This window comes from Grampus griseus, assembly GCF_964374135.1.
Source record: "Grampus griseus genome assembly, chromosome: 6".
In the NCBI taxonomy this organism is placed as follows: domain Eukaryota; kingdom Metazoa; phylum Chordata; class Mammalia; order Artiodactyla; family Delphinidae; genus Grampus; species Grampus griseus.
In genome coordinates, this window is record NC_139000.1 from 112,667,809 (window position 1) to 112,691,148 (window position 23,340).

The 23,340-nt window shown below is 50.4% G+C and overlaps 1 protein-coding gene across 2 annotated transcripts in view; it reads left to right on the top strand.

Annotated features, from left to right (window-relative positions):
• The window catches only part of SH3RF1 (SH3 domain containing ring finger 1), a 160,295-nt gene that overhangs the window by 95,295 nt on the left and 41,660 nt on the right, over nucleotides 1-23,340 (top strand). For both annotated transcript variants that reach the window (XR_014296943.1, XM_082657536.1), the window contains exons 3-4: nucleotides 10,842-11,117; nucleotides 11,931-12,026. Coding sequence is in view for 1 of the 2 variants with exons in the window: in XM_082657536.1 (XP_082513662.1) it covers nucleotides 10,842-11,117; nucleotides 11,931-12,026 (372 nt within the window). In the remaining variant the exon portion in view is untranslated. The remainder of the gene's footprint in view (nucleotides 1-10,841; nucleotides 11,118-11,930; nucleotides 12,027-23,340) is intronic.

Sequence of the window (23,340 nt, forward strand, 5' to 3'; positions counted from 1 at the left end):
CAGCTTCTGCAGCTCGTCTGTCATAGTATTTTCAAATATTATGTATAGAGAATAGTTGAGGGACTTCCCTGGTGGCGCAGTGGTTAAGAATCCTCCTGCCAATGCAGGGGACACAGGTTCGATCCCTGGTCCGGGAAGATCCCACATGCCGCGTTGCAACTAAGCCCATGTGTCACAACTACTGAGCCTCTGCTCTAGAGCCCGTGAGCCACAACTACTGAGCCCTGTTGTCACAACTACTGAGCCTGCGCTCTAGAGCCCGTGAGCCACTACTGAGCCCACGCACCTAGAGCCTGTGCTCCACAACAAGAGAAGCCGCCGTAATGAGAAGCCCGCGCACTGCAACGAAGAGTAGCCCCCGCTCGCCGCAACGAGAGAAAGCCCACGCACAGCAACGAAGACCCAACGCAGCCACAAATAAATGAATAAAATAAGTAAATTTATAGGAAAAAAAAAGAAGAATAGTTGAGATGTAGGCAAAATCATCTGTATCTGTCTCTCCCCACCGAGAACCCTGCAGTTGTGTGTTCCTTTTGTTTGTGGGATTCAGGCTGGATCCCTAGTTGATGGGTTCCTAGCCGTCTGGTGAGAGGCCCCCAGTGCTGGTGTGGGATCAGATGACAGTGGACACTTACTTCCGTGCCTCGGTGATGGGTTTCCTTCCCGCTGGGCCCCGATCTCCGTTTCTGAACCGGGTTTCTTGTTTTCCCAGTTTTGCCATTCTCTTGATGGCCGGGGTGGCTTGTCACTCACTGTGACGCTAGTGTGGTTTTTCCTCCACGTGCGTACATCGCCACGTATCTGGCATGTGTGGTCATCTCTAAGGTCTTCCCTCAGTGCCGCCACTGGTTATTTTTTAAACATTTTAATATTGAGGTAAAATTTACATTATGTGAATTACAGTGTGGAAACCCTTAAGTGTGGAATTACTGAGTTGTAACACATGTCCACGCCTGGATAACCAGCATCCCTGTCAAGTTATATAGAGTACATCTGTAATCTCAGGGATTTCCTCATGCCCTGTGAGGATTTATTTCCAGTACATGAGCTTTACCTGTTGTGGAAGTCATGTAGATGTAATTTGTATATGTTTATTCTGATACATGTTTATTCTGATTTCCCACGTGTACACATCAGTACGTTGTTCTTTATTTATCTACTTTAAATAGCTGAGGAGTCCAGTGCCCATCTCCCGCAGATGGACGTTTGGGTTTTCGGTTTGGGGTGTTGTGAATAGTTCCGCAGGGAGCATTTCTGTGTGGCTCTGTATGTGGACATGTCTTCATTTCTTGCATTAACACCCAGCACTGGAATTGTTGGGTTGTGAGTAGGTGCGTTTGTAACTTTATAAGAAGCGGTCGAGCAGTTTTCCGGAGTGGTTGTACCATTTTAGACTCAACCTGTGTGAGTTGTTCATTCTGTGATATTGACAGCATTTTCTGTTGTCAGTCTTTTTCATTTTAATCGCTCTGATGGGTGTGAAATACGATCTCCTTCTAGTTTTATTTTATATTTCCCGGATGACTGAGGATGTTGAGTGCCTGTCTACTTCCTTTTCGACGTGTCTGCTCAAATCTTTTGCCTGTTTTTCAATTGGGTTTGTTGGTTGTTGTTTATTTGCAGCTCTTTATATTTCCGAATTGAGGTCCTTTGTCATGTATATGTATTATAAATATTTCCCCCTATATGTAGCATGCATTTTTATTTTCTGAATTGTCTTTTTTGATGAACAGAATTTTTCGGTTTTGATGAAGTTCAATTTATAAAGTTTTATGGTTAGTTAAGATTTGTGGGGGGAGGTGAGGGAGGTCTGCCTCATCGCTAAGGTAGTGTCCTGTGTGTTCTCCTAGAAAACTGATACAGTTTTAGATTTTACATTTGATTCTGGGATCCATCTCAAGTTATTTTTTGTATGTGATGTGAGGTAGGGGTCAAGATGCCTTTTTCCTCCACGGGCTGCTAAGTGTTCCAGATCCATTGTTGAAAAGACTTGCTTTTCCCCAGTTGAATTGCCTTGACACTTTTGTCTAATTGTCCATATATGCGTGGCTCTATTCCAGTGTTGTTTCAGTTCTGAAACTATGAACTGTCTTTCACATTTGATGTCATGTTTAAATTATGTGAGCATCTCTCTCCACTGCATCAATGAAAACATTGGACACAAACATCTAAACCAGGCAGTTGAACTAGAGGTCTCACCTGACCTTCCCGTTTAGTATGAAAACCTGCTCCTACCCCCGCCCTGCCATGTTTCTGGCTCTCCCTACCTCCCTGGGTTTCTGTGAGGGTTGGATGGGGGCTCTGCAGAGCCCATCATGCAGGACCGTTCTTCCCCACGACTCCAGTGGCAGGTGGGAGGTTCAGGCAGGGCTGGGGCACGGGCCTTGCCAGGAATCTAGCTGTCTTCCAAATAGATAGAAAGTTGACTTTTTACCGGGAAGTGTCCCTCATCCTGCCATGAATCCTCAAGATGGCAGCTCAAGTTACTGCAGCAAATTTTCCCAGTAAATTTTCCTGCTCTCTGCAAAATATTATCATAATTATTAAATGTGATGAAACAGAGAAACTAATATTCAGAGCAATGAGCGACATGAATTTCCTGCATTTTAGTTCAGTGACTGTATTCTCAAGAGCTCTCTGCCCTTGGAAACATCCATAAGATTTGTTTTCTTTAATGGTTTGTCTGTCAGTTGTACACTCCCGGTTTAAAGGCCACCCAAGCAAAAGAAGCTGTATATCAGCTGTGTGACTGTTTGCTTATAACCACCAAAAGAGTCTGTAAGGAAGATACTTGTTTGCTGTGGTGTGCTGCAGACTTTGCTTCACGTTTTTCAAATGCCAGCAATTCACTCAGTCCAAAGCCCTCAGCTGCCCTCTTCCAGGGCATATCGCGTTTTTAGCTATGTTTCTAGCACACGCTGAAGTGGACACCAGTGAGCGGTAGCGGCTCACGCTTCTCCAGGTTCTCCGCGTGCACCTCGGTGTGCCAGGCTCCCCGGCAGCCCCAGGGGACGGGGAGTGACAAGCCTCCTTCCTCCTGCTGTTCCCCTGTATCTACCTCGCACTGTGCCCCAGAGGAGGTGCTAAGAACAGTCCACAAGGGTGGGTAGCTGTCCCCAAGCAACACGACGCACGCGTGGAGGCGTGTGGTCCGTGTGTTCACAGCTGGTGAGCCTGACCCACTGTAGAATCGCCTTATTAAGCGGCTTTCCCTTTGGCTGTGGTTTTTCCCACTTTGCCATCCACACTGCAGCACTCAGCCCGCTAGCGATGACGTTCATTTGTTCATGTATTCGTCCAGCAGGGATGTCATCGCAGGCACTGAGGCGGGTGCTCATGATGAGAGATGGCCATGCAGCTCAGGTGCACAGGTGTTGCGCTCTTGTGGGGACCAGGCTGTGAGCCGAGTGATGGGTGGATGTGAGAACCGTGTGCCCAGGCGCGGGATGAGCAGCCCCTTCTCCAGACGAGGGGCGGGGGGTGTCCTCCCCACGGAGGCCGCACCCGCTCTGGTCCTAAAGCAGGCGTGGCTTCTGCGTCTGGGAAACGGTCTGTCCTGTTGACCTGCACCCTGAACTTGGTCTTACTTACATCTGATTCCAAACAACAGAGGCATCCGTCCCAGACAGAAAACTGTAAGTGGGAGAAACCCGACCTCCTTGTCAACTAAGCACGTGTCCAGGGGCTGGGGGCCCTCCGGGTAGGAAGGTGGGGTTGAGGGGGGCTGCCCTGTGGCCTTCGGTGGAGGGCTGTCTCAGTCCGTTCGGGCCGCTCTCATAAAATACCACAGACCGGGCAGCTTGTAAACAACAGAAATGATTTCTCGCTGTTCCAGCGGCTGGGAAGTCCAGGATCAGGTGTCTGGTGGAGGCCCCCTCCTGGATCCACAGCTGGTACCTCTCACTGTGTCCTCACAGGGCAAAAGGGATGAGGGATTTCTCTGGGCCTCTTTCATTAGGGCACTGATCCCACTCTCGAGGGCTCCACCCTCTTGACCTAAGCACCCACCTCTACACCATGACCTCTACACCATCGCCTCTACACCTTCACCTTTGGGGGGACGCAGACAGGCAGACAGTAGCCAGGAGGCGTGGCACGTTCGAGGCCGGAGGTGATGAAAGCAGACTGCTTCGCTTGCTGAGGGTGGAAAATATGACGTGAAAGCATCCAAAAGGAGGTCCGTGAAAGTCACGGTGTAGCATGTTAATCTGATTGAAGAGGGTAACCGGGATCATCTTCAGGTTCCAGAGACACAGGCGGTGTGGCCAGGCCCACGCTTCCAGAACTGCTCCCGCTGCTGCTGTTGTGGCCCTTTGGTTCTCTTGTCCCCTCTCTAATTCTTAGGGTTTTAATTTTTATTTATTTATTCTTTATTTTTATTTTTTTTTGCAGTACACAGGCCTCTCACTGCTGCGGCCTCTCCCGTTGCGTAGCACAGGCTCCGGACGCGCAGGCTCAGTGGCCATGGCCCACGGGCCCAGCCGCTCCACAGCATGTGGGATCCTCCCAGACCAGGACACCAAGCCGTGTCCCCTGCATCGGCAGGCAGACTCTAAACCACTGCGCCACCAGGGAAGCCCTCTTAGGGTTTTTAATCCCCTAAATACAGGTCTTTCCCTTTGGCCTCCGTCTTCCCTATAGCACTGCCTATGACACTGTGCTCTGGACAGGGCTCTCCTGGACAAGTAGGAGAGGGGACGGGGGGGTGGGCCTGACTGCACCCCACACAGATGTATTTATTGATCCTCAGTATTATGATTCCTGGAGAAACAGTTAGCAGAGTCTCATATCAGTTCTTCTTAAGTTTGGAGAACTCTTCTCTTCACTTTCTCCCCGGATGTTTGAACATAATTACTTGACTCGAACTAACTTTGTTATGTCTCTACATTTAGTTAAGTACTGGTTAAGTCGCCAGTTATGTATCATCATTCGAGTCTGTAGCAGCGAGAGTGCAGTCCAGGGAAATTGGTGAGAAAGCTGCTGCTTCATCTCCTCTCTTTTTACCTTTAGTTTATTTTTTTTTTTTTCTGTCTCTCTCTCTCTCTCTCTCCCCGACCCTTCCCCTACAACGTTAATGCCACTAAAACAAGGCTGGAAAGTGTCCCCAGCTGCTTGCTTGCTCAGATGCTCTGGGAGGAGAGGAGTGTGGGAACGCGGGAGGGGTGTGAGGAAGAGGAAGGGGGAGGGTGGTAGGAGGAGGGACGGCCGCGTTCCACAGAAGCAGGCAGGCTAGCCTGGGCAGCCCTGTTCCATGGTGGGTGGAGGGGCCAGGTCTGGGCAGAGGAGACGGTTGGAGGCAGGGCCTGGGGACACTGGCCCAGCAGAATAAGGACAAACAAAGAATAAATGCGAGTGAAAAAAACATGGTTTTCTTCATTTCTGTCTATACGCAGCGGCTGTCCTCCAAGTGCTGGTAGATACGGTTGAAGTCAGTCTGATGAGAAAATGTTATGTGGCAAATGGAGGTGGAGGCTTAAGAAAGTGATCAGATCAAAATGCCCCGGCAGAGTGCTGTCCACATAGAAATATTAAAGGAAAGAGCAAGTAAAATGATGGGCTTTCGTGGGATTATGGCTTTCACAGCCCCTTCTGCTGTTGCCTTGGAAAAATACCTCGTAATATTCATCTGGGATGTTTGTTATATTGAAGTGGAAACATTTCAAGTTCTGATCAAGTCGTATTTGAGTGGTAATCCAACCCAGAGGTTCTGAGAACAGCACTTAAGACTTATTCACTATTAAAGAATCAGTATTTTAAAGAAATGCTGTTATGTCCAGAGAGATACTTCACTTTGTGGGGGGTAGGGAAAAGCCAACATGTATTTTGTGTACAAGGAACATTTAAACAGTCTTTTCCTAAACCATTTTGCTACCTGTTACTCTGTGTGCAGTGCTTAGTGCTTCCTATCTGGTTATTTCTTTGGGCCTCAGTTCTTTCTGGAAAGTTTTTGAAAGTCAAGTTGCAACCAGCCAGAGTCTATGCCAATTGAAATACAGCTAAACTATTAAATTATACACATTTTATGGCTTTCCGGTGACAAGCATATCTTCTAGATGTTCTTTTTAGTAGGTCTTTGAATCTTTTTTTACTTAATGGAGCAGTAAGAAACGCATGAAGGAATTTGAATTTAGAGAGGCTGTCTTGCATGTGTATCTGGGCGCTGGCATTTAGCGTCTGTAAAATCAATTGGCAGTGAATGTTTTATTTACCTCTTAGGATCTCAGCTAGATCATCAAGCAGCGCTCTGCCAGAGATATTGGAATACAGTCGATGGTACGGAAACGGAGTGGAAAGCAGTGAATCAGAAGTATTTGCGTGCCGGTCTCATGAGGATTTTAATGCCCTGTAAAATACCTGTGTATGTAATGGGGAAGCAAAAATTATTGGAAAAGTAGAAACGGGCGCACTGGCATACTACTCTTTTGTACACGAGCGAAATAGTCACTGTTTACCGAAACGTTATCACACCTCAAATTGCCTAAACTGCCCAGCTCTTTGCCGAGGCCTGAGTGGCAGCTGCAGGGCGAGGTTGGCCGCAGTGCCGGGCTCTCTGCAGCCTCTTGGCTTCTGAGCCTCCCTTTCATGTGTAGCCAAGTGAAACGTGAGCTCTGCAGATACTGCGGCCTTGGCCGGGCAGCAGCTTGGAAAGGCTGCCGAGGGCCAGGAGGCCAGGGGCCGGGCGAGGCCACGACTCCCAGGCCTTTGCAGGGCAGTGACCGAGGGGCTCTGAGGTTCCAGGCACGTTTCCCTGCGAGCCCAGGCCTGGGCTCTCTCAGGCGGTGGTTTTGGCTTCATCCTTCAGACGCTGCGTGAGGAATATGCAGTCTTTATTGCTCTTCAGTCGCTTAACCGTTTCTCCTTCACCTTCCACAATCTGTGTGGCGATCAGTCTTTTAAAAGATCAGTGCACTTCACTGGATTTGAAATCAGGGTGGGGTTCGTTTTATTTCATACAGGAAGCCTTCTTTGGGGAAGTCTGACACAATTGGATTTTCAGCCTCTTGGAATTTAATTGGAAAAGCACAGCAGAGAAGGACAGGGCCGGGTGCCCGGGTGTCCGCTGGTGGGTTAGGTGGCCCTTGACCTCGGGATTGCTTCTCTGTGGCTCCTGGTCACTGGGAGAAACCGATTCACAAATCAGTGTGAGTTGGTGCGTTTCCGGTGGCAGTCAGGGATGTAACCGGGCTGACCGTAACGCACATCACTGTTGCCTGAAGTTTTATTCTTGCTGCTCATGTGTTAAGAATGTTGGATGATTTTAGGAACACTTAGTAGAATTGCTTTGATGGGAATGTTAGTAAGTCCATCAGGCCGCCGGTGCGTGGAAATGATCTACGGAGAAATACATTCCTTCCCTCCCACACCAGCACATGAGAAAAGAGCCGTCCTGTGGGTCACTGGGGAGCTGACAGGTCTCCCCAGGGAGCAGTCCAAGCGGTCCTGAATGCCGGATCTGGGTCTCGGTGCTGCGTTTGGCTGGCCAAACAGAACTAATCGAGGTGGGGAGAAAACCGAGAGGACAGGCCCTAATGGTGCACAGAGCTCTCCGTCACCGAGCCAGTAATAGGATCTTCAGTTAATTCACACAGCCTTCCAGCTCCCTGCACTGGCCCTGCCAGGGTGAGATACAGCCTCTCACAGAACGCCACCCCCTACTAGACAGGGCGTGTCGGTGCGTCTGTAATTTCTTCTGTTCACCCAGAAGATGAAAACAAACGTGCGCTTCAGAAACGCCCCCCGTGAAGTCCCGACGCCTCCCTAGGAGGAGCAGGCTTTGGGTTGCTGCACAGTGAGTGTGCTCTGGAAATGCCAGTGCTGTGTGAATTCGTGCAAAAGGAGGCGTATACGGCTGCAGAGACGGACGTGTCTTCAGGTGCCCTGGGTCCCTGCTGACCCGCCCTTCCTGCTGGGCGGTGGCAGTGATGGCGCGTCTGCCCACCGGCCGCTTGCAGTGGTTTACACGCTTTGCTTCTCTTGGTCCTCATGGCACCCTGAAGGTGAAATTAGGCCCGGAGAGGCTCACCTGCTCAGGATCACACAGCAGGTGAGCAGCTGGGCTGGGATCCCGGCCGCAGGGCTACCAGTCATGTCGCCAGGGCTGTGTTCCGAGCGCCAGTTCGCTCCTCCGGCCGTGTCGCTCAGAGCGCTGTTTACTGCTTGTTTATTTACTGTCATTTCCTCCAGTGTGTCTTAGGAAGTATTGTTGAACTGTGACTACCAGACTTCCAGAAACACACGGTAAAGTAGAGGACGTGGCGAGGCCCTTCTGTGAGAGGGGACGGGACCTACGACCCTTCCCTGAAGCCAGCACGGCAAGACTGCAACCCCGGTTCAAAGGACTGGGCGGGGCTTCCCTGGTGGCGCAGTGGTTGAGAGTCCGCCTGCCGACGCAGGGAACACGGGTTCGTGCCCCGGTCCGGGAAGATCCCACGTGCCGCGGAGCGGCTGGGCCCGTGAGCCGTGGCCGCTGAGCCTGCACGTCCGAAGCCTGTGCTCCGCAATGGGAGAGGCCACAACAGTGAGAGGCCCGCGTATCGCAAAAAAAAAAAAAAAAAAGAAAAGAAAAAAAAAAAGCCAAAGCAAGGATCGGGCGGCATCAGCGTCCCACAGGGGAAACCGAAGGGCGCATTGGAGTAGTCGATGGGGTTCGGTCAGGCCTGGGTGACGGGGGTCGTGTCGTTAGAAGCAGGGTCCGAAGGTCAGAGGGCCTTTGCAGGGTCCAAGGACTTCTGGAAGGCTGGGCTCCGGTGTCCTCCGGAGCAGCTCCTGTTAAGCAAACCCGGCAGGCCACGGGCGAGGCTGGCCAGGCCCCCCGCCCGCGGCAGTCGACAGCAGCAGCCGGCTCTTCCTCTGACGCCAAGCAAGAATACCTCACCAAGCAAAGCTGGGCCAGACGCTGAATCTCTGACTGGAAGCTAAACTAATTATGCAAAACTATGTTAGGAAGTTCTGTTGCCATCAGGGTTTGATCCACTTCTTTGGAGGGGGCGGGGGCAGGGAGAGACTTTAAAATAGCTTAAAAAAAAAACTATCGCCGTCCCCCTGCCTGCCCGCCCCCTGCCCATTCTCTCCCCCCCCCCCACCCCCCCCCACCCCCCGGCTGGACTCGCCCTCCTGGCAGGGTTCTTCCCGCCTGGCGCTGCCTGAAGGACACAGCAGTTGAGACACTTCAGCCTGTCACTTGGGGCCCCTGTAAGCTGCCTGCCCACCTGTGTGCACTCACATGCCTGCTCCCTCCTGAGCATTGCGTTCTCCGTCAAGCCGGTCCCTCTGCCCCGCGTGCTCCTTGCCTTTGGGGGTGCTGCCCCCAGCGCCCTGCGTTTCTCTTTCTTTCTTCTTTTCCGGCTTTCCTGCTGGCTCCTCTTGTCTCCTTGAAGATGTGGCTCGTGTGTCCCTTCCTCCAGGAAGTGTTTCAATTTCCCACCCACTCCACCCCAAGACCTCTGCCCTCTGCTGCTGTCACAGCTCGGTCCCTGCGTCCCCGGGTCACTCAGTCCCTGCCCTCTGGCCTAACGACTTCTAGAGCCTTGTGCCTTAAGGGGAACGGCTGTGCCTGTCCCTCTTTCAGTCCTCAGCACTCGCACACCACCTGGGAAGAAGGGAAAGCTTGATAAATGTTTTCCGGATGATGAATAAATGAGTAAGTACGGAAAAAGCAGGAGCTCAGGAATCTCCTTCAGTGAATTACTTTGGCTGTTTGACGTGCCGTTTATCCTCTGAATCAGGGGTAGGCAGCCGTGACCCGGAGAGGCCAGAAGTCATCTTAAAGTGACACCTAATGCTCAGGAAGGGCACCTCCAGTGCCACCGGAGAGGGAGTATCATATCCAGTCCATTTGGTGATTAGATTGCCTGGGGGCACACACACGTGTTAAAGCCGTCACTTAAAACCATAATGCAGTGTGGTCACATCCAAAACCCCGTCTGTTAGCATCTCAGCCTGACGGTGCTCTCTAGGCAGGAAAGAGCAAAGGGGGAGTGGTCATATGTAGGTTGTAAAGGCTATGTGTGCATGATCACGGGTTATGACCTCTGAGCGGCCGGGAGCGGTGCCTCACCTCCTCACGGCCGTTCCAGACCCCGGCACAGAGTTGGCCCCAGCTCATCCCTGAGTCCACGAAGGAGAAGGAGCTGCTGCCCACAGTGAATGCCGTGGGAAAAGTTTTCCCCAAAAGCCAAACTCTGATGTTTATCTGTCAAGCTTAAGAGCAGTTAGTAAATGAATGAATTGTTCTGAGTTTTTCCTCCCCTTCTTTTTTTTTTGGTGCTTATCATTTATCCTGCTGAGTAAAGTAGTTAATAGCGGAAATTAAGTTTTTTATGAGTTTTTGAGTTTTACGCCAGGAAGCCAGACACAGCAGCACTTCCATGTACTAAAAACCCCAAATAAGGCAAAAGCCTCACTAAATTAGCCTTAGGAACAGAATGCCAGCTCAGGGGCCGGGGACGGTCTCCTGTTTGTTTTGTTTGCTCTTGGTGACACGTACGTATACAGTTTTTGTTTTTTTTTCCGGTACGCGGGCCTCTCACTGTTGTGGCCTCTCCCGCTGCGGAGCACAGGCTCCGGACGCGCAGGCTCAGCGGCCACGGCTCACGGGCCCGGCTGCTCCACGGCAGGTGGGATCTTCCCGGACCGGGGCACGAACCCGTGTCCCCTGCATCGGCAGGCGGACTCTCAACCACTGCGCCACCGGGGAAGCCCAGTATACAGCTTTTTAATGTGAGGTTTTCTTTGTAGGGCAAAGTGTGGAGTTGACCTTGACTTAACAACCATGATAATACAGTTGGATTTTCAGACATGTGGGGACCGTTCTTTCATTAAAACTCTTCTCTTTCCTTTAGGGAATACCTCAGTTACCATGTGCCAAAGCATTATACAACTACGAAGGCAAAGAGCCCGGGGACCTTAAATTCAGCAAAGGTGACATCATCATTTTGCGGCGACAAGTGGATGAAAATTGGTACCACGGGGAGGTCAACGGGGTCCATGGCTTTTTCCCCACCAACTTCGTGCAGATCATCAAACCGTTACCTCAGCCCCCGCCTCAGTGCAAAGCACTTTATGACTTTGAAGTTAAAGACAAGGAAGCCGACAAAGATTGCCTTCCGTTTGCAAAGGTAAAGTGAGAACAGCATCGCCTTCTCTGTACCTGACTGCATAGACTGTGGCTTCTATTTCCTTGTGCAAAAACATATGATAGTTTCATGTGAACTATCTCACTGTGCTTCTAAAAATATCTGGAAGCAGGCTTCTCAGAGTCACAAAGACAGTAATTTTGTGCACAGACTGTTCTCTGTGAAAGATAATTTTGGTTGATGTGCTGTGTGGTATCATTTTCGTATTTAGGGCCTAAATGTAATTCTGAGCTACGTTTCGGGGTGTGTGTGCGCCATTCGGGGATTTTAATTCCCTGAATTATGGATAACAAAGTGAAACGTCATTGCTTCCTTATTTTATATGAAAATTTCTTTGCTGCAAAGCACACAAGACTATCTACTGAACTGATAAAATGCTTTGGGATTTTGAGCAGAATGTTGTGTTTTTTTTGGTAAAGAAAAACAGTAGTGTGTACACTTAAATGGGTATTTGGTGTATTATCAGAGAAAAAGTGAAAAGAGCCTGAAAATTAATCTGGACCAGGGGTTCAGGGGGCCTGGGTGGGATTTGAGGTTGCAATTTGTGGGTCTAAACAAATTCAGCCGTCAGCCCCTCGGTGGAGGGGCTGGTAGTTTACAGCTGTCTGTTCTGATGGGGGAGGCGAAGCTGACTGCTAATTACCATTCAGTTCATCAGCTTCTTCCATTCACATCCTGAAGACACGTCATGGAACTTTTACTCATGTACTCTTACGACTTGAGTCCCATACTGAAAAGAAAATTAGGTGGCGAGCTTCCTGGGATGAGGTAGAGTAACGTTCCTTGTTTCTTCAGGATGACGTTCTGACTGTGATCCGCAGAGTGGACGAAAACTGGGCTGAAGGCATGCTGGCAGACAAAATAGGAATATTTCCAATTTCGTACGTTGAGGTAAGTCCGTCTGTAGAAACGTCAGTTGTGTTCGTGTTCTGCTTAGCAAATCAGTCTTCAGTGTGCAATTTGAGTATTCAGAAATCCTCAGGATCACTTCTCACTATGTACCTGCATCGCATCATTGTTGCACACCTTGAACTGATACAGTGTTACATGTCCATTATGTCTCAATAAAACTAGGGGGAAAAAAAGAAAGACGAAAACCTAATCGATTAATAAAAAAAAAAAGCCCTCATAGCACAAAGCCCCAGGAATGCAGCTGTTCTAAATCCTGGGATGGAATTCCTGTACCCTGCCCTACGATTCCTGAGGACCAGGAGACTGGGAAACGTTTGAACTCTGCACTTTGTCCCCTGCTAAGGGCATCGGTGTGTCTGTTGAGTGGGACCTTGGGCTCCCTGCCGGCCCCTGTGCTGTCTGCAGCCACTCTTTTCTGTCGGCAGCTGTGTGGTCAGAGGCTGGCGAAGGTCCCGACTAAGGTGAGAGACGCGTGTTTCTGTCTGTTGACGCGTTCTTCCACGTGCCCCACGTCTCAGAACTGCGACAGTGATTTGCACGGTAGCCTCCAGAAAACGTTAAATAAGCAATGAACCGCCTTCACCCCATCCCAACAATAACTAGCCACGCTGCCCCCTTTAACCAGCTTTACTCGGAAAGCCATGACCCAACCGATTCAGCGAAGTCTTCAGCGAAGGCTTTTTAGGAATATGTGTAAAGTAACATGTATTATTTTAAAGAATAACACAAATGAAGACTGAACTAGGAAGTTACATTCTGCCTTATTACATCATATATCATAAACTTTCTTTTTTTTTTACATCTTTATTGGAGTATAATTGCTTTACAATGGTGTGTTAGTTTCTGCTTTATAACAAAGTGAATCAGTTATACCTATCATAAACTTTCATGTCCTTTAGTCATGAGACTTTCATGTCAAAAACAAAATTTGAAGGGATTTTCAAAGAACGAAAGACCAGCCCAAACAACCATACAAGGTTAGCTGAGATCACAGAAGGCTTCTGGGAAGAAGCGATTTCTTAGTGATGTCTGTGTCCTGGGTAAATGTGCATGGAAAAGGTGCATTGTTATGGCAGAAAGGACACCCGAGCCGCACAACCAGCAGGTGCACAGGCCAGAAAGTAAGAGACAGCACAGATCGGGAAATTGAAAGTAATTCTCTTGTTTAAGATATCAAAGCATGGATCTTAAGATGTAAAAAAAGAAAACCCACACCACTTGTGTTCCCGTCTTTTCGTCTGAGGCATTTATTTTGGCGTGGTTCTGAGGACAAAAATGACAAACTGTGTCATCGTAGCCAGCCTTCAGTCTCCCCACAGACTGTGAGATGGCCAGCGTTTTCCTAGTAGAACTCCCCTGGACTACCATGAATCTGTGGAAAGGTAATTCAGACCATGTAAAAGCCTTGAAGTTTATCCGTATCCTTCAGGTGTTCCTGTTTATTAAAATATTTTTTCCTCCTTTGAAAGTAAACAGTAGAAAAAAAATTCTTAGCTCTCAGGTAATCCTTCCTGCACGTTATTTACGTATTCTAACTGCGGTCACAAAAAGTTACACGCGTTCCCAAGCATCTGAATCGTTACAGTGAGGAGTGTGGGTACCGCAAGCTTAGTCGTGAGAGCCTGTCTTCGTTTGCTGGGTATTAGCAATACTACTTGCTAGCCCTTGGCGTGTGAGGCGTGGAAGAGGATTGCTGTGCTTTTGTTACTGGGCAGGTGTAGAGTTGCGTGAGAGGCATAAGAGATCCACCCACAGCAAACCCAGAGTCACCGAGAGTCACTTGAGTCATGAGGATTATTTACTCTGACTTCGGTTGGAAAGATAAACTTCTGCCCAAGTGGAAAATACTTTCATTCTTCTGCCTCTTTTCTTTCACGAGAGTATTTTCCTCATTTGAACCACAGTTTTGCCAGTTGAGACGAGGTGAACGAATCATCTCTCCCGGGGAGACCGTGAGCTTCCCTTTGATGTAAGGCCATAGGATGGAAGTTTCTGGCACCTGGGGATTAGCATGGGGATTCAGCCTTTAGGGGAAGAAGGGGTGGCAGATTTCAGTAGCAACCTACCGAAATTCAGCCATTCATGTAAAGCGTAGACTGTCTTACAGGGCAGCCTCACATGGAGCGAAGCCAGCTAACCATGGGAATCAAAAACTGGGGCTTTTTCCTGAATAATGTCTTTCTCTTGCTCTGTAAACCCTTTTAGGGTCCAGACCATACCTCACTGTAAAAACAGACTGTGTTACAAAAATTCACTTGCAAGTTATTTTCTTATACCTTGTAGATATACATTTAGGTTTCCACCAGTGTTAGGTGCTTTTGCTTTTTTTTTTGCGGTATGCGGGCCTCTCACTGCTGTGGCCTCTCCCGTTGCGGAGCACAGGCTCCGGATGCACAGGCTCAGCGGCCATGGCTCACGGGTCCAGCCGCTCCGCGGCACGTGGGATCCTCCCGGACCGGGGCACGAACCCGAGTCCCCTGCATCGGCAGGCGGACTCTCAACCACTGAGCCACCAGGGAAGCCCCGCTTTTGCTTTTTTCATGGTGCTGCTCCCCCAGACTGTTACCCCCCAAGGTGTGAGAAGGTTGTGTGTGATGGTGTGTCTCAGAGGGCCTGGCCCTGCTATGTCCTGTGCACCATGGTTTGACGCTCAGATCGGACCGTGACCCAGAGGACAGCAGTGGTCCTATAAGAGAATCTCAGCGCCACGTCTTGTGAGGAAGTGAGTTCAGAACTGAGTCTGCAGAGTGGCATCTGGGCTTGTCACAGCGGAAGCTGGAACCCCAACTCCTGCTGGGTGGCTGGTTCGTGGAGATGCCCGCGGAACTTGCCTGGGGCAGAAACTCTGAGCAGGATGGGCTAGGGGGTGGGATGCAGGCCTGGAGCAGGACCTCTGGGGTCGAGTTGGGAGCTGAGTGTCAGCGGTGGCTGAGCAGAGAGCCGAGTCGGGGGACCCAGGGCATGAGAGGCAATGGTGGGGTGCTGTGCCCTTCCCATCCCTGCTCCCCACCTCCCTTCCGCCTTCCCCTCCAGCACCAGGACTGTGCACCGGGCTCCCCACCTGTATCACGGGAAGTGAGAAAACGGTGACCTGCCGACAAATGACCTCCGATTAAAGTACCAGATTCTTCAGAGTTTGAGCAGAGAAGGAGAGTCTGGCTGGGGGTGACTAGGGAGAGAACGGCCACGTGAACGTCCTTGAATTCTGCCCCTCGGGTCTCTGTAAAGGTGAGGGGTCTCCTGCCTTGATCACCATCACGCTCCCCTGGACACTCTCCCATCAGAGCCCCGAGGCTGTGGGTTCTGTTCTGTAGGGAAGGTAGATGTTTCTTGGGGAAACCCAGGGGCCTCTTGGAGACAGCGTGTCAGGATATGTGTAAAAGGGTGTATTTGTCGAGGAGTGAGTGCGCTTTTTTTTTTTTTTTTTTTTTTTTTTTTGTGAGTGCGCTTTTAAAAAGGAATCAGTAGCTTGCTCTTTGTTTTGTTCAGAAATATCGGGCTTCTCCAAAACCGAACGATTTTAACACCCTCATTAATTCAGAGCTGACTCATTCACATTTCCTGGTCATTTGGACAAAGATGACGTAATTCCTAGCAAGCCCAAAGTTTGAATGAAGTAAGTGCTGAATATGGCATTTTGGATGAATTTCAAACATTGTTGTGTATTGTAGGCTTATGAGCTATACATTTTTATTAAATGTGTCGTACAATATTTTGATTCTTAGTCATTCATATAAACTATCACCCAGTTTTTTCAACAAAAAAAATTGGTTAGCAACTCTGCTGCAGATAGAATGTGAAAGTGAGCACTCCTCGCGTGCAGGTGGCGTGAGGTGGGCGTGGCCTGGTAGGCAGCTGTCTGGCTCTGTAGTTAACTGCAGGAAGGAAGGGCTGCATCCGGGTTAGATCGCTGCCCCGATGTCACCTCTGTGGGCACACCTGCCCTCACCACCTCGTCTAAAGAGGTCCTTCCTCTTCCACCTGCTTTGCCTCACCCACCAGGTGCTGTGATCCTGGAAAACCTTGGGCTTGGAGCCCAGACGGCCTGGATTCCAGTCTTGGCTGGACCGGTGATTGTGGCGTGACTGGTCTCCTCATGTGTGAAATAGTAGAGCCCTCAGGGTGAGGTCGTCCAGCGGTGCTGTGCGCTGCCTGCAGCTAGTGAGAGGTGTGTAGGGGGGACTATGGCCGTCACCACCGCTGTCATCGTAATCACTCCACCGCATCTTGTCACCTGTAGTTGTCTCATCTGTGGATGCTACTGTCTCCCAGTGTCCGCCCTGCATGGAACGTGAGCTCCCAGGGTCAGCATCTTGTCTGGTTCACCCGCTCTCCCGAGGTCCCCGCGTGTCACCTCCCCCTGGTTGACCCTCAGTAAACATGGGTTGAATGAGTGAGTGAGCAACCCAAGGACCTTTTGAGCCGACATCAGGAATGAACTGGTTTCAGAGGTGGCCAGCTTTGACATTTTTCAGCCAGAACGCCCAGCATTCGCTACCCAGCCATGTATTTTCTCATCGGTTCGTCTTGGTGATACATCCGGACCCCACCATCCTCAAAGCACAAGGTCTCTCCGGTGACTTTAGGGAGATTGTTTTCTAATGAAGCTGGGTGAATCTTTGGTTATGCCTAGTTTAGAATTTTCCAGACGGTGGCCATACTCTGTGGATTAGATCCCGGAGCCTCTACGGATGATCTCCTCGATACGTGCTGACATGAATTTTCACCTGCTTGACACTATTCCTTTGGCTCACTTTGAGCAGACGTAGGGTGGCCTAATTGTTAAGGATACTCATTCTTTTAAAATAACTTTATGGAGTTATCAGTGACATATAATAAACTGCACGTATTTAAAGTGTAAAGAGGTTTGCTGTTTTCAACTTTCAGAATCAGACAAATCTTGGGAGATATTTCTGTGCCCAGGGAACAGAACGGTGTCATCAACTTTAACTGTGGAAAGTCACGTGTGTGCGTTTCCCGGAGCACCAGCGGCCTTCAGGGGGATGATAGCTTCCTTTTCTGTGGACATGGGGACTTGGGAGATGTCATCTGTGTTTCAGGGAATTACAGGTGCAGGTTTAGGTATCGGGTTTGAAGTTGTCAAGGTGCCCCTTGAAGGAGCTAAGAAGAGCATTGTTCACTTTACTTCTTAGAGTCTTTGTGCCAGAACAGCGGTCCCTAACCTTTTCGGCACCAGGGACTGGTTTCGTGGAAGACAATTTTTCCATGGACTGGCGGTGGGGTGGGAATTGTTTGGGGATGGTTCAAGCGAGTTACATTGATTGTGCACTTTATTTCTATTATTATTACATTGTAATATATGATGAAGTAATTATGCAACTCACCATAATGAAGAATCATTGGGAGTCCTGAGCTTGTTTTCACTTGCCACTCACTGATAAGGTTTTGACCTGAGTCTGCAGTTGATTTATGACGGTCTCTGTGCCGTCAGACCTCTCTGCTAAGGATAATCTGTATCTGCAGCCGCTCCCCCGCACTAGCGTCTCCGCCTCAGCTCCACCTCAGATCACCAGGCATTAGATTCTCATAAGGAGCGCGCAACCTACGTCCCCCGCATGCATGGTTCACAGTAGGGTTCGGGGTCCTGTGAGAATCTAATGCCACCGCTGATCTGACAGGAGGCGGAGCTCAGGCGGTGACGGGAGCAATGGGGAGCGGCTGTAAATACAGATGGAGCTTCGCTTGCTGGCCCGCTGCTCACCTTCTGCCGTGCAGCCTGCTTCCTAACATTCAGCCAGTTGGGGACCCCTGCTCTGGAGAGTAATGAGAACCGAGGATCAAAATCGTCGTCTTTGATCTCTTAATCAGAGAGAGCGGGTTGAACAATGTAAAAAGATATTCTGTCATTCGTATTTTGGGATGTATTCTTTTCCTTTTAAATGCAAAAGTGAAATGTTCAATTCACTGAAATCTTTTCTTTTTAAACGAGAAATGGAGGAAAATTGGGGGCCAGTTGGAAAGAGAATTATGATATTGCTTGGCTTCCAAATACCCCTTCAATTCTGAAGTGAAGTAATTTTTATAAAATACATTTAGAGACATTGTTGGCAAGTCAGGAAGGCAGTTGCTTGCCGCACTAACTTTCTCCCTCCGTTTTTGAGGTAAATTAATTTCTATAAATGAAATCTAGAGCTGCTGTTGAGGAACTGGTGAGGGAGGTAAATTAATGTCTATAAATGAAATCGAGTTGCTGTTGAGGAACCGGTGACGGAGACTTACCCCGTGCCCAGTGTAATACATTCGTTCACCTCCACGTCTACACCGGCCCTGCTTTGAGTAGGGCTTTCAGCCCCATGGGCTCTGTCCTGCGCTGCGCTCGTATCTGAGAGCTGTCAGCTTGGTGCAAGTAATAGTTGCATTTTGTTTTGCCACAATGACGGAAGGGGAGAGGATCTCTGGATTCCGAATTTCTCAGGGCAGAGGCAGGTCTCTGGACTCGAGGAAAAACCCCTGCTCGCTGCGGACAGCTCGAGGCAACCTGGCCAGACCCAATCGGAAAAGGAGCCCTGTAGATTAGGAAAGGATTTATTTAGGGCAGTTTGCACCCCATCTGTTATGCAGCAGCCTCTTTACAATTTAAGAGTTTCCTTTTGTTTTCCATCAGGAACACACTCTGGGAGCTGAGATTCCAAAGATGGGTTAATGTTTATCGACTTCTCGCTTCACGAGCAGGCAGTTTCCAGCACTCTGGGTAGTTTCATAGAACATAAACCTGCAGGCGTCCCGTGGAGCCTGGAGCAGAGGCCAAGGGTAATGACTAGTTGGTGTCTAATGTCCGCAGCGCTTTCCCCTAGGAGTCCTCAAATTCTTTAGCCTGGCCGCATTCCCCTGGGCCCTCACTAAATTGGTCTGATGATTGTTCCTGGAAAATTCCATACCTGGGAATTTTCCATACCTTTACAGCTCATCGGGAATGTTTCTTGGTCCATGTGTCTGTGGAAAGCTCACCCTTTCTTCAGGGTCCTGATGAAAACTATCATTTCTCATGAAGCCATTCTTCCCTGATCCTCCTTTGCAGAAACAAAACAGAGCAGCCCTCTCCTTGTGTCAAACTTCCATCGTTTGCAGCTTGTCCGTTCTTAAAGCCTGGCGCGTGCCAAGAGTGTAGTTACGTGTGTATAGGATTCAGTGTTTTCCTGGGAGCTTCGTAGATAAAAAAACATTTTTAATGATTTTATGTCTATGGTATAATCACATTCCAGAAGAGTTGGAAAGGAAAGAAAGAACCCTTAGGCCCATCACATATCATTTTGGTAAATATCCTTCCATTCTTTCTCCCTATGCTTTATTTAATGAGACCACACATATGATTTTGCCTTTCTCTACACTATTATAGTGCTACTAACCATCAGTTTTTGTGACTGCATAATAAACGTTTTAGGAGCTAAACTGTAATTTAGTTAATTATTTTTCCATTTTTTAAACAAGTGTCTTGTTTAGGGACACCCAGCCAGTAATTGAGAGGTGAATTGTGGTCTTTCTCAGACAGCCTGTGTCTGCCCTAGACCCCTGCCCTGCAGTTGCCTCTGAGGATATGTGATGATGGCTAGTCTTCCTAAGGTTGGCACAGAATCACTGTTATTACCAAGCTTCGCTTAAGAAGTGTTTAGTTCATTTTGATTTTTCATCAAGACTAGTGACAACTTTTCAGGTTTGAACACGCAGAAGGTTAATTTTCAGAAATGATGAACCATTCAACAATTTCAAAGAACTGAGGTTGCCTTTTTTAAGAAAAAAATCACACATTCATTAAAACCACAGTATTTTAAGGTCTTAAATTTTATTATTTGAAATTTTTATCACATTGCTTATACACCCTAAATTTGGTAGTAACTAAGGTTTTTTAAAGAAGTGAAGTAGGGACTTCCCTGGTGGCGCAGTGGTTGAGAATCTGCCCGCCAATGTAGGGGACAGGGGTTCGATCCCTGGTCCGGGAAGATCCCACATGCCGTGGAGCAACTAAGCCCATGAGCCATAACTGCTGAGCCCGCCTGTCACAACTACTGAAGCCCGTGCGCCTAGAGCCCGTGCTCCACAACAGAGAGAAGTCACTGTAATGAGAAGCCCGCGCACCAGAATGAAGAGTAACCCCCGCTCGCTGCAACTAGAGAAAGCCCGCGCACAGCAACGAAGACCCAATGCAGCCCCCCCCCCCAAATAAAAGCAGTGAAGTAGGTGCCGTTTAATTAAGCGAGGGTTGTCTTGTGTCCTGGAAGAGACAGAATGAGTGTCCTGCATATTTGTGTGCATCTGTGGCACCTTGATGAAGCTCCTGGGAAGAAGCTTCCCTGTAGTGAAGTAGACGTGTTTCAGGAAGGGTGTCGGGAGGTGGTGTGGAGCAGCTGCCCTGGTGACAGTGGAGTGGCCTGTCCCCCAGGCCTCTCGGGTGTGTGAGCAGGCATCTCTGCAGGCGGGAAGGGGGAGGAAGGTCCCAAACCCCTGTGCGGGGTCGCCGCATGGCCTCTTCTGTGCCAACTCCTTCCTGGCGGTCTCTCTATTTCCCACCCGCTGCCCCCAACACTTTGGGTTCCAGGGGAGGGGGGCGAAATATCGTTCACTGGTTTATTAACTGATTACGTATCAACGTGGGATTTCTGTCCGTGTGTCCTGTCACATCAACAAATGCTTGCTTAGAATTTAATGGCAGTTCCATATTCTTATCCTCCTGAGATGGATGTGTGTATATTTCTTCCTGCATCTACTCACGAGGTCCTTGAAGACGGAATGTGTTGTTGATGGTATCCTTTAGGTTACCAGACGTTTCTTGTTTACTGTGTGTGTTTGGTGAGAGAGAAACACACCCCAAACCTGGTGTCTTGTCAGATCCAGGAGCACAGGGCAGTGAGCTGGCCCAGGTTTTAAGTCATCCATTGGGCGCTCTCCTGGGTACCGCGATTGATCTGTCGCTGCCGAGGTAATGGTGGGCCTGCCCTTCAGCCTTGACCTTCGGGGTCCAGCTCCCCCCGCCCTCCCTGCGTGGTCACTGTTGGCGTCTCTGTCGTCCTGGGGTCAGGGCTGCCCCTCCGCACCTGCTCCCCCAGACAGGGCTGCATCCGCGCACCTTTGCTGGTTTCCATTTCCAGTGTTTGCTCGCCCAGGCTCCCCTTCCTGTTGGAGGAGGGTCAGCCTCTCGCCGTCTTCGGGCTGTACGCTGGCTGCACGCCCCTCAGTGACGGTGCCACTTCCCTCCTCCTCTCCTGCCAGAATCCCCAGGGTCACTGGCTGTCCCTGCGGTCATCGCCCTCCGGGCTGCCGGCCAGCTGCTGTCGTGCTTTACCCTCCCGCGATGGGGACCCCAGCCGTGATGCTTGCTTCTTCCTTTCCCTGCAAAAGCCCCCGGCCCCCGCCCCGCCCCCGGCCCCCGCCCCGGCCCCGCCCCCGGCCGGCCCCGCCCCCCTGGTCTCCTCCTAGCCGGCGGTCCTGGGCGCCGTCGCCCCCTCCTGGCCCTGCATGTTCTTCACGCTTCCTGCCCTGTCAGAGCCCACGGCTGGCATGGCCTTTAGGACTTCCACGCTTGGCTTGCAGGGTGCTTTCGTTTTAATTCGTTGTTCAGATGGAAAATCAGGAGATTTTACATAGGCTTAAATGTCTAGCTTTCCTTTAAAAAAGAATCAGCTGACACTGGCAGCAGCTGCAGAGAGAGAGAGAGAGAGAGAGAGAGATGGGAAGAGAGAGGGGGAGAGAGAGAGCGAAGGAGAGAGGGGGAGAGAGAGAGAGAGGGAGAGAGAGAGATGGGAAGAGAGGGGGAGAGAGGGGGGAGAGAGAGCGAAAGAGAGAAGAGAGAGAGGGAGAGAGAGAGATGGGAAGAGAGAGGGGGAGAGAGAGCGAAGGAGAGAGGAAGAGAGGGAGAGAGAGAGAGAGAGAGAGGGAGGGAGAGAGAGAGAGAGGGAGGGAGAGAGAGAGGGAGAGAGAGCAGAGAGAGAGAGAGATGGGAAGAGAGGGGGAGAGAGGAGAGAGAGAGAGATGGGAAGAGAGGGGGAGAGAGAAGAGAGAGAGAGATGGGAAGAGGGGGGAGAGAGAGAGCGAAGGAGAGAGGGAGAGAGCAGAGAGAGAGATGGGAAGAGGGGGAGAGAGAGAGCGAAAGAGAGAGAAGAGAGAGGGAGAGGGAGAGAGATGGGAAGAGGTGGAAGAGAGAGAGCGAAAGAGAGAGAGAGGGAGAGGGAGCGAGAGGGAGAGAGAGAGAGATGGGAAGAGAGGGGGAGAGGGAGAGAGAGAGAGGAGAGAGAGGGAGAGAGAGGAGAAGAGAGGGGGGGGAGAGGAGAGAGAGAGAGAGACCCTCCCTAGGTCGCTGAAGCGTCCACCATTGCTGCCGGCGTCCCTTGACCTCTCCTGCCCCAGCTCTGCAGACACATGATGGCACAGCCCCCGATTACTGCTAGAAACCCAGGTGCCGCTTCCCTGGACCTCTTCTCTCCCGAGTCGAGGGGATGTTTCTCTCTCCCCGCCCGGCACTGCGCCCCGCTTATAACAGTCGCTCAGAGAAAGTAGGGGTGAGGGAAGGTGTCCACAAGCTTTAACTCCGGTCACCGTGGACCCAAGGTCTCGGCCTCTGCCTACTGTGAAGGGGGTCTTTCTGTTTGGTGTTGAGAAAAGGCATTTGTCCCTTGTATGGGCATAAGACTTTCTAGATCGCAAAGGCCAGCCTCATGTGACGTCTGAGAAACAGGAGACACGCACCCGCATCCCCCCAGGCGACGGGGCAAGTGAAGGGCAGGCTGGGCCTCGAGTGATGGTGAGAGTAAACCACATTCGTGTGGCGCATCGCACGTGACAGGCCTGTCCCCGCGCCCCCTGGCGCACAGGACAGAGGTTCCCGTCCTGGTGTGTCAACCTGAAGCCAGGGCATTCGAATGGCCCCACTGTTCCTCAGCCGGCTAGGATGGGGGCCTGAGACCGCCTGGGCCTTTCACCTCCAGGCTCGATGGTCCTTTCCTCAGCTCCCCTGAAGGAAACTTCTTTCAGGGTTTCGATGACGTGCTCCCTCCCTTCATCCCTTACATTTCATAGTCAGAAACCCGGAAAAGAACATGCTAGCGTATTTATTTTCCAGTCACCGGGGCCACCGGAGGGGAAGGTAAGGGACTGGTCAGCGAAGCAGCTCCTCCGAGCGTGGGGCTGGCAGTGCCGTGTTCCTGGCCAGCTGTTCGGGCCCAGGACGCTGCAGAGACGCGGCATGGAGGCGCACGTCGGTGTCCTTCCCGTTCCGCACGTTCTTTGCGCTCGATGAACTCAGGAGAGATGAACTCAGGAGACGGGCCCCACCCCACCCACC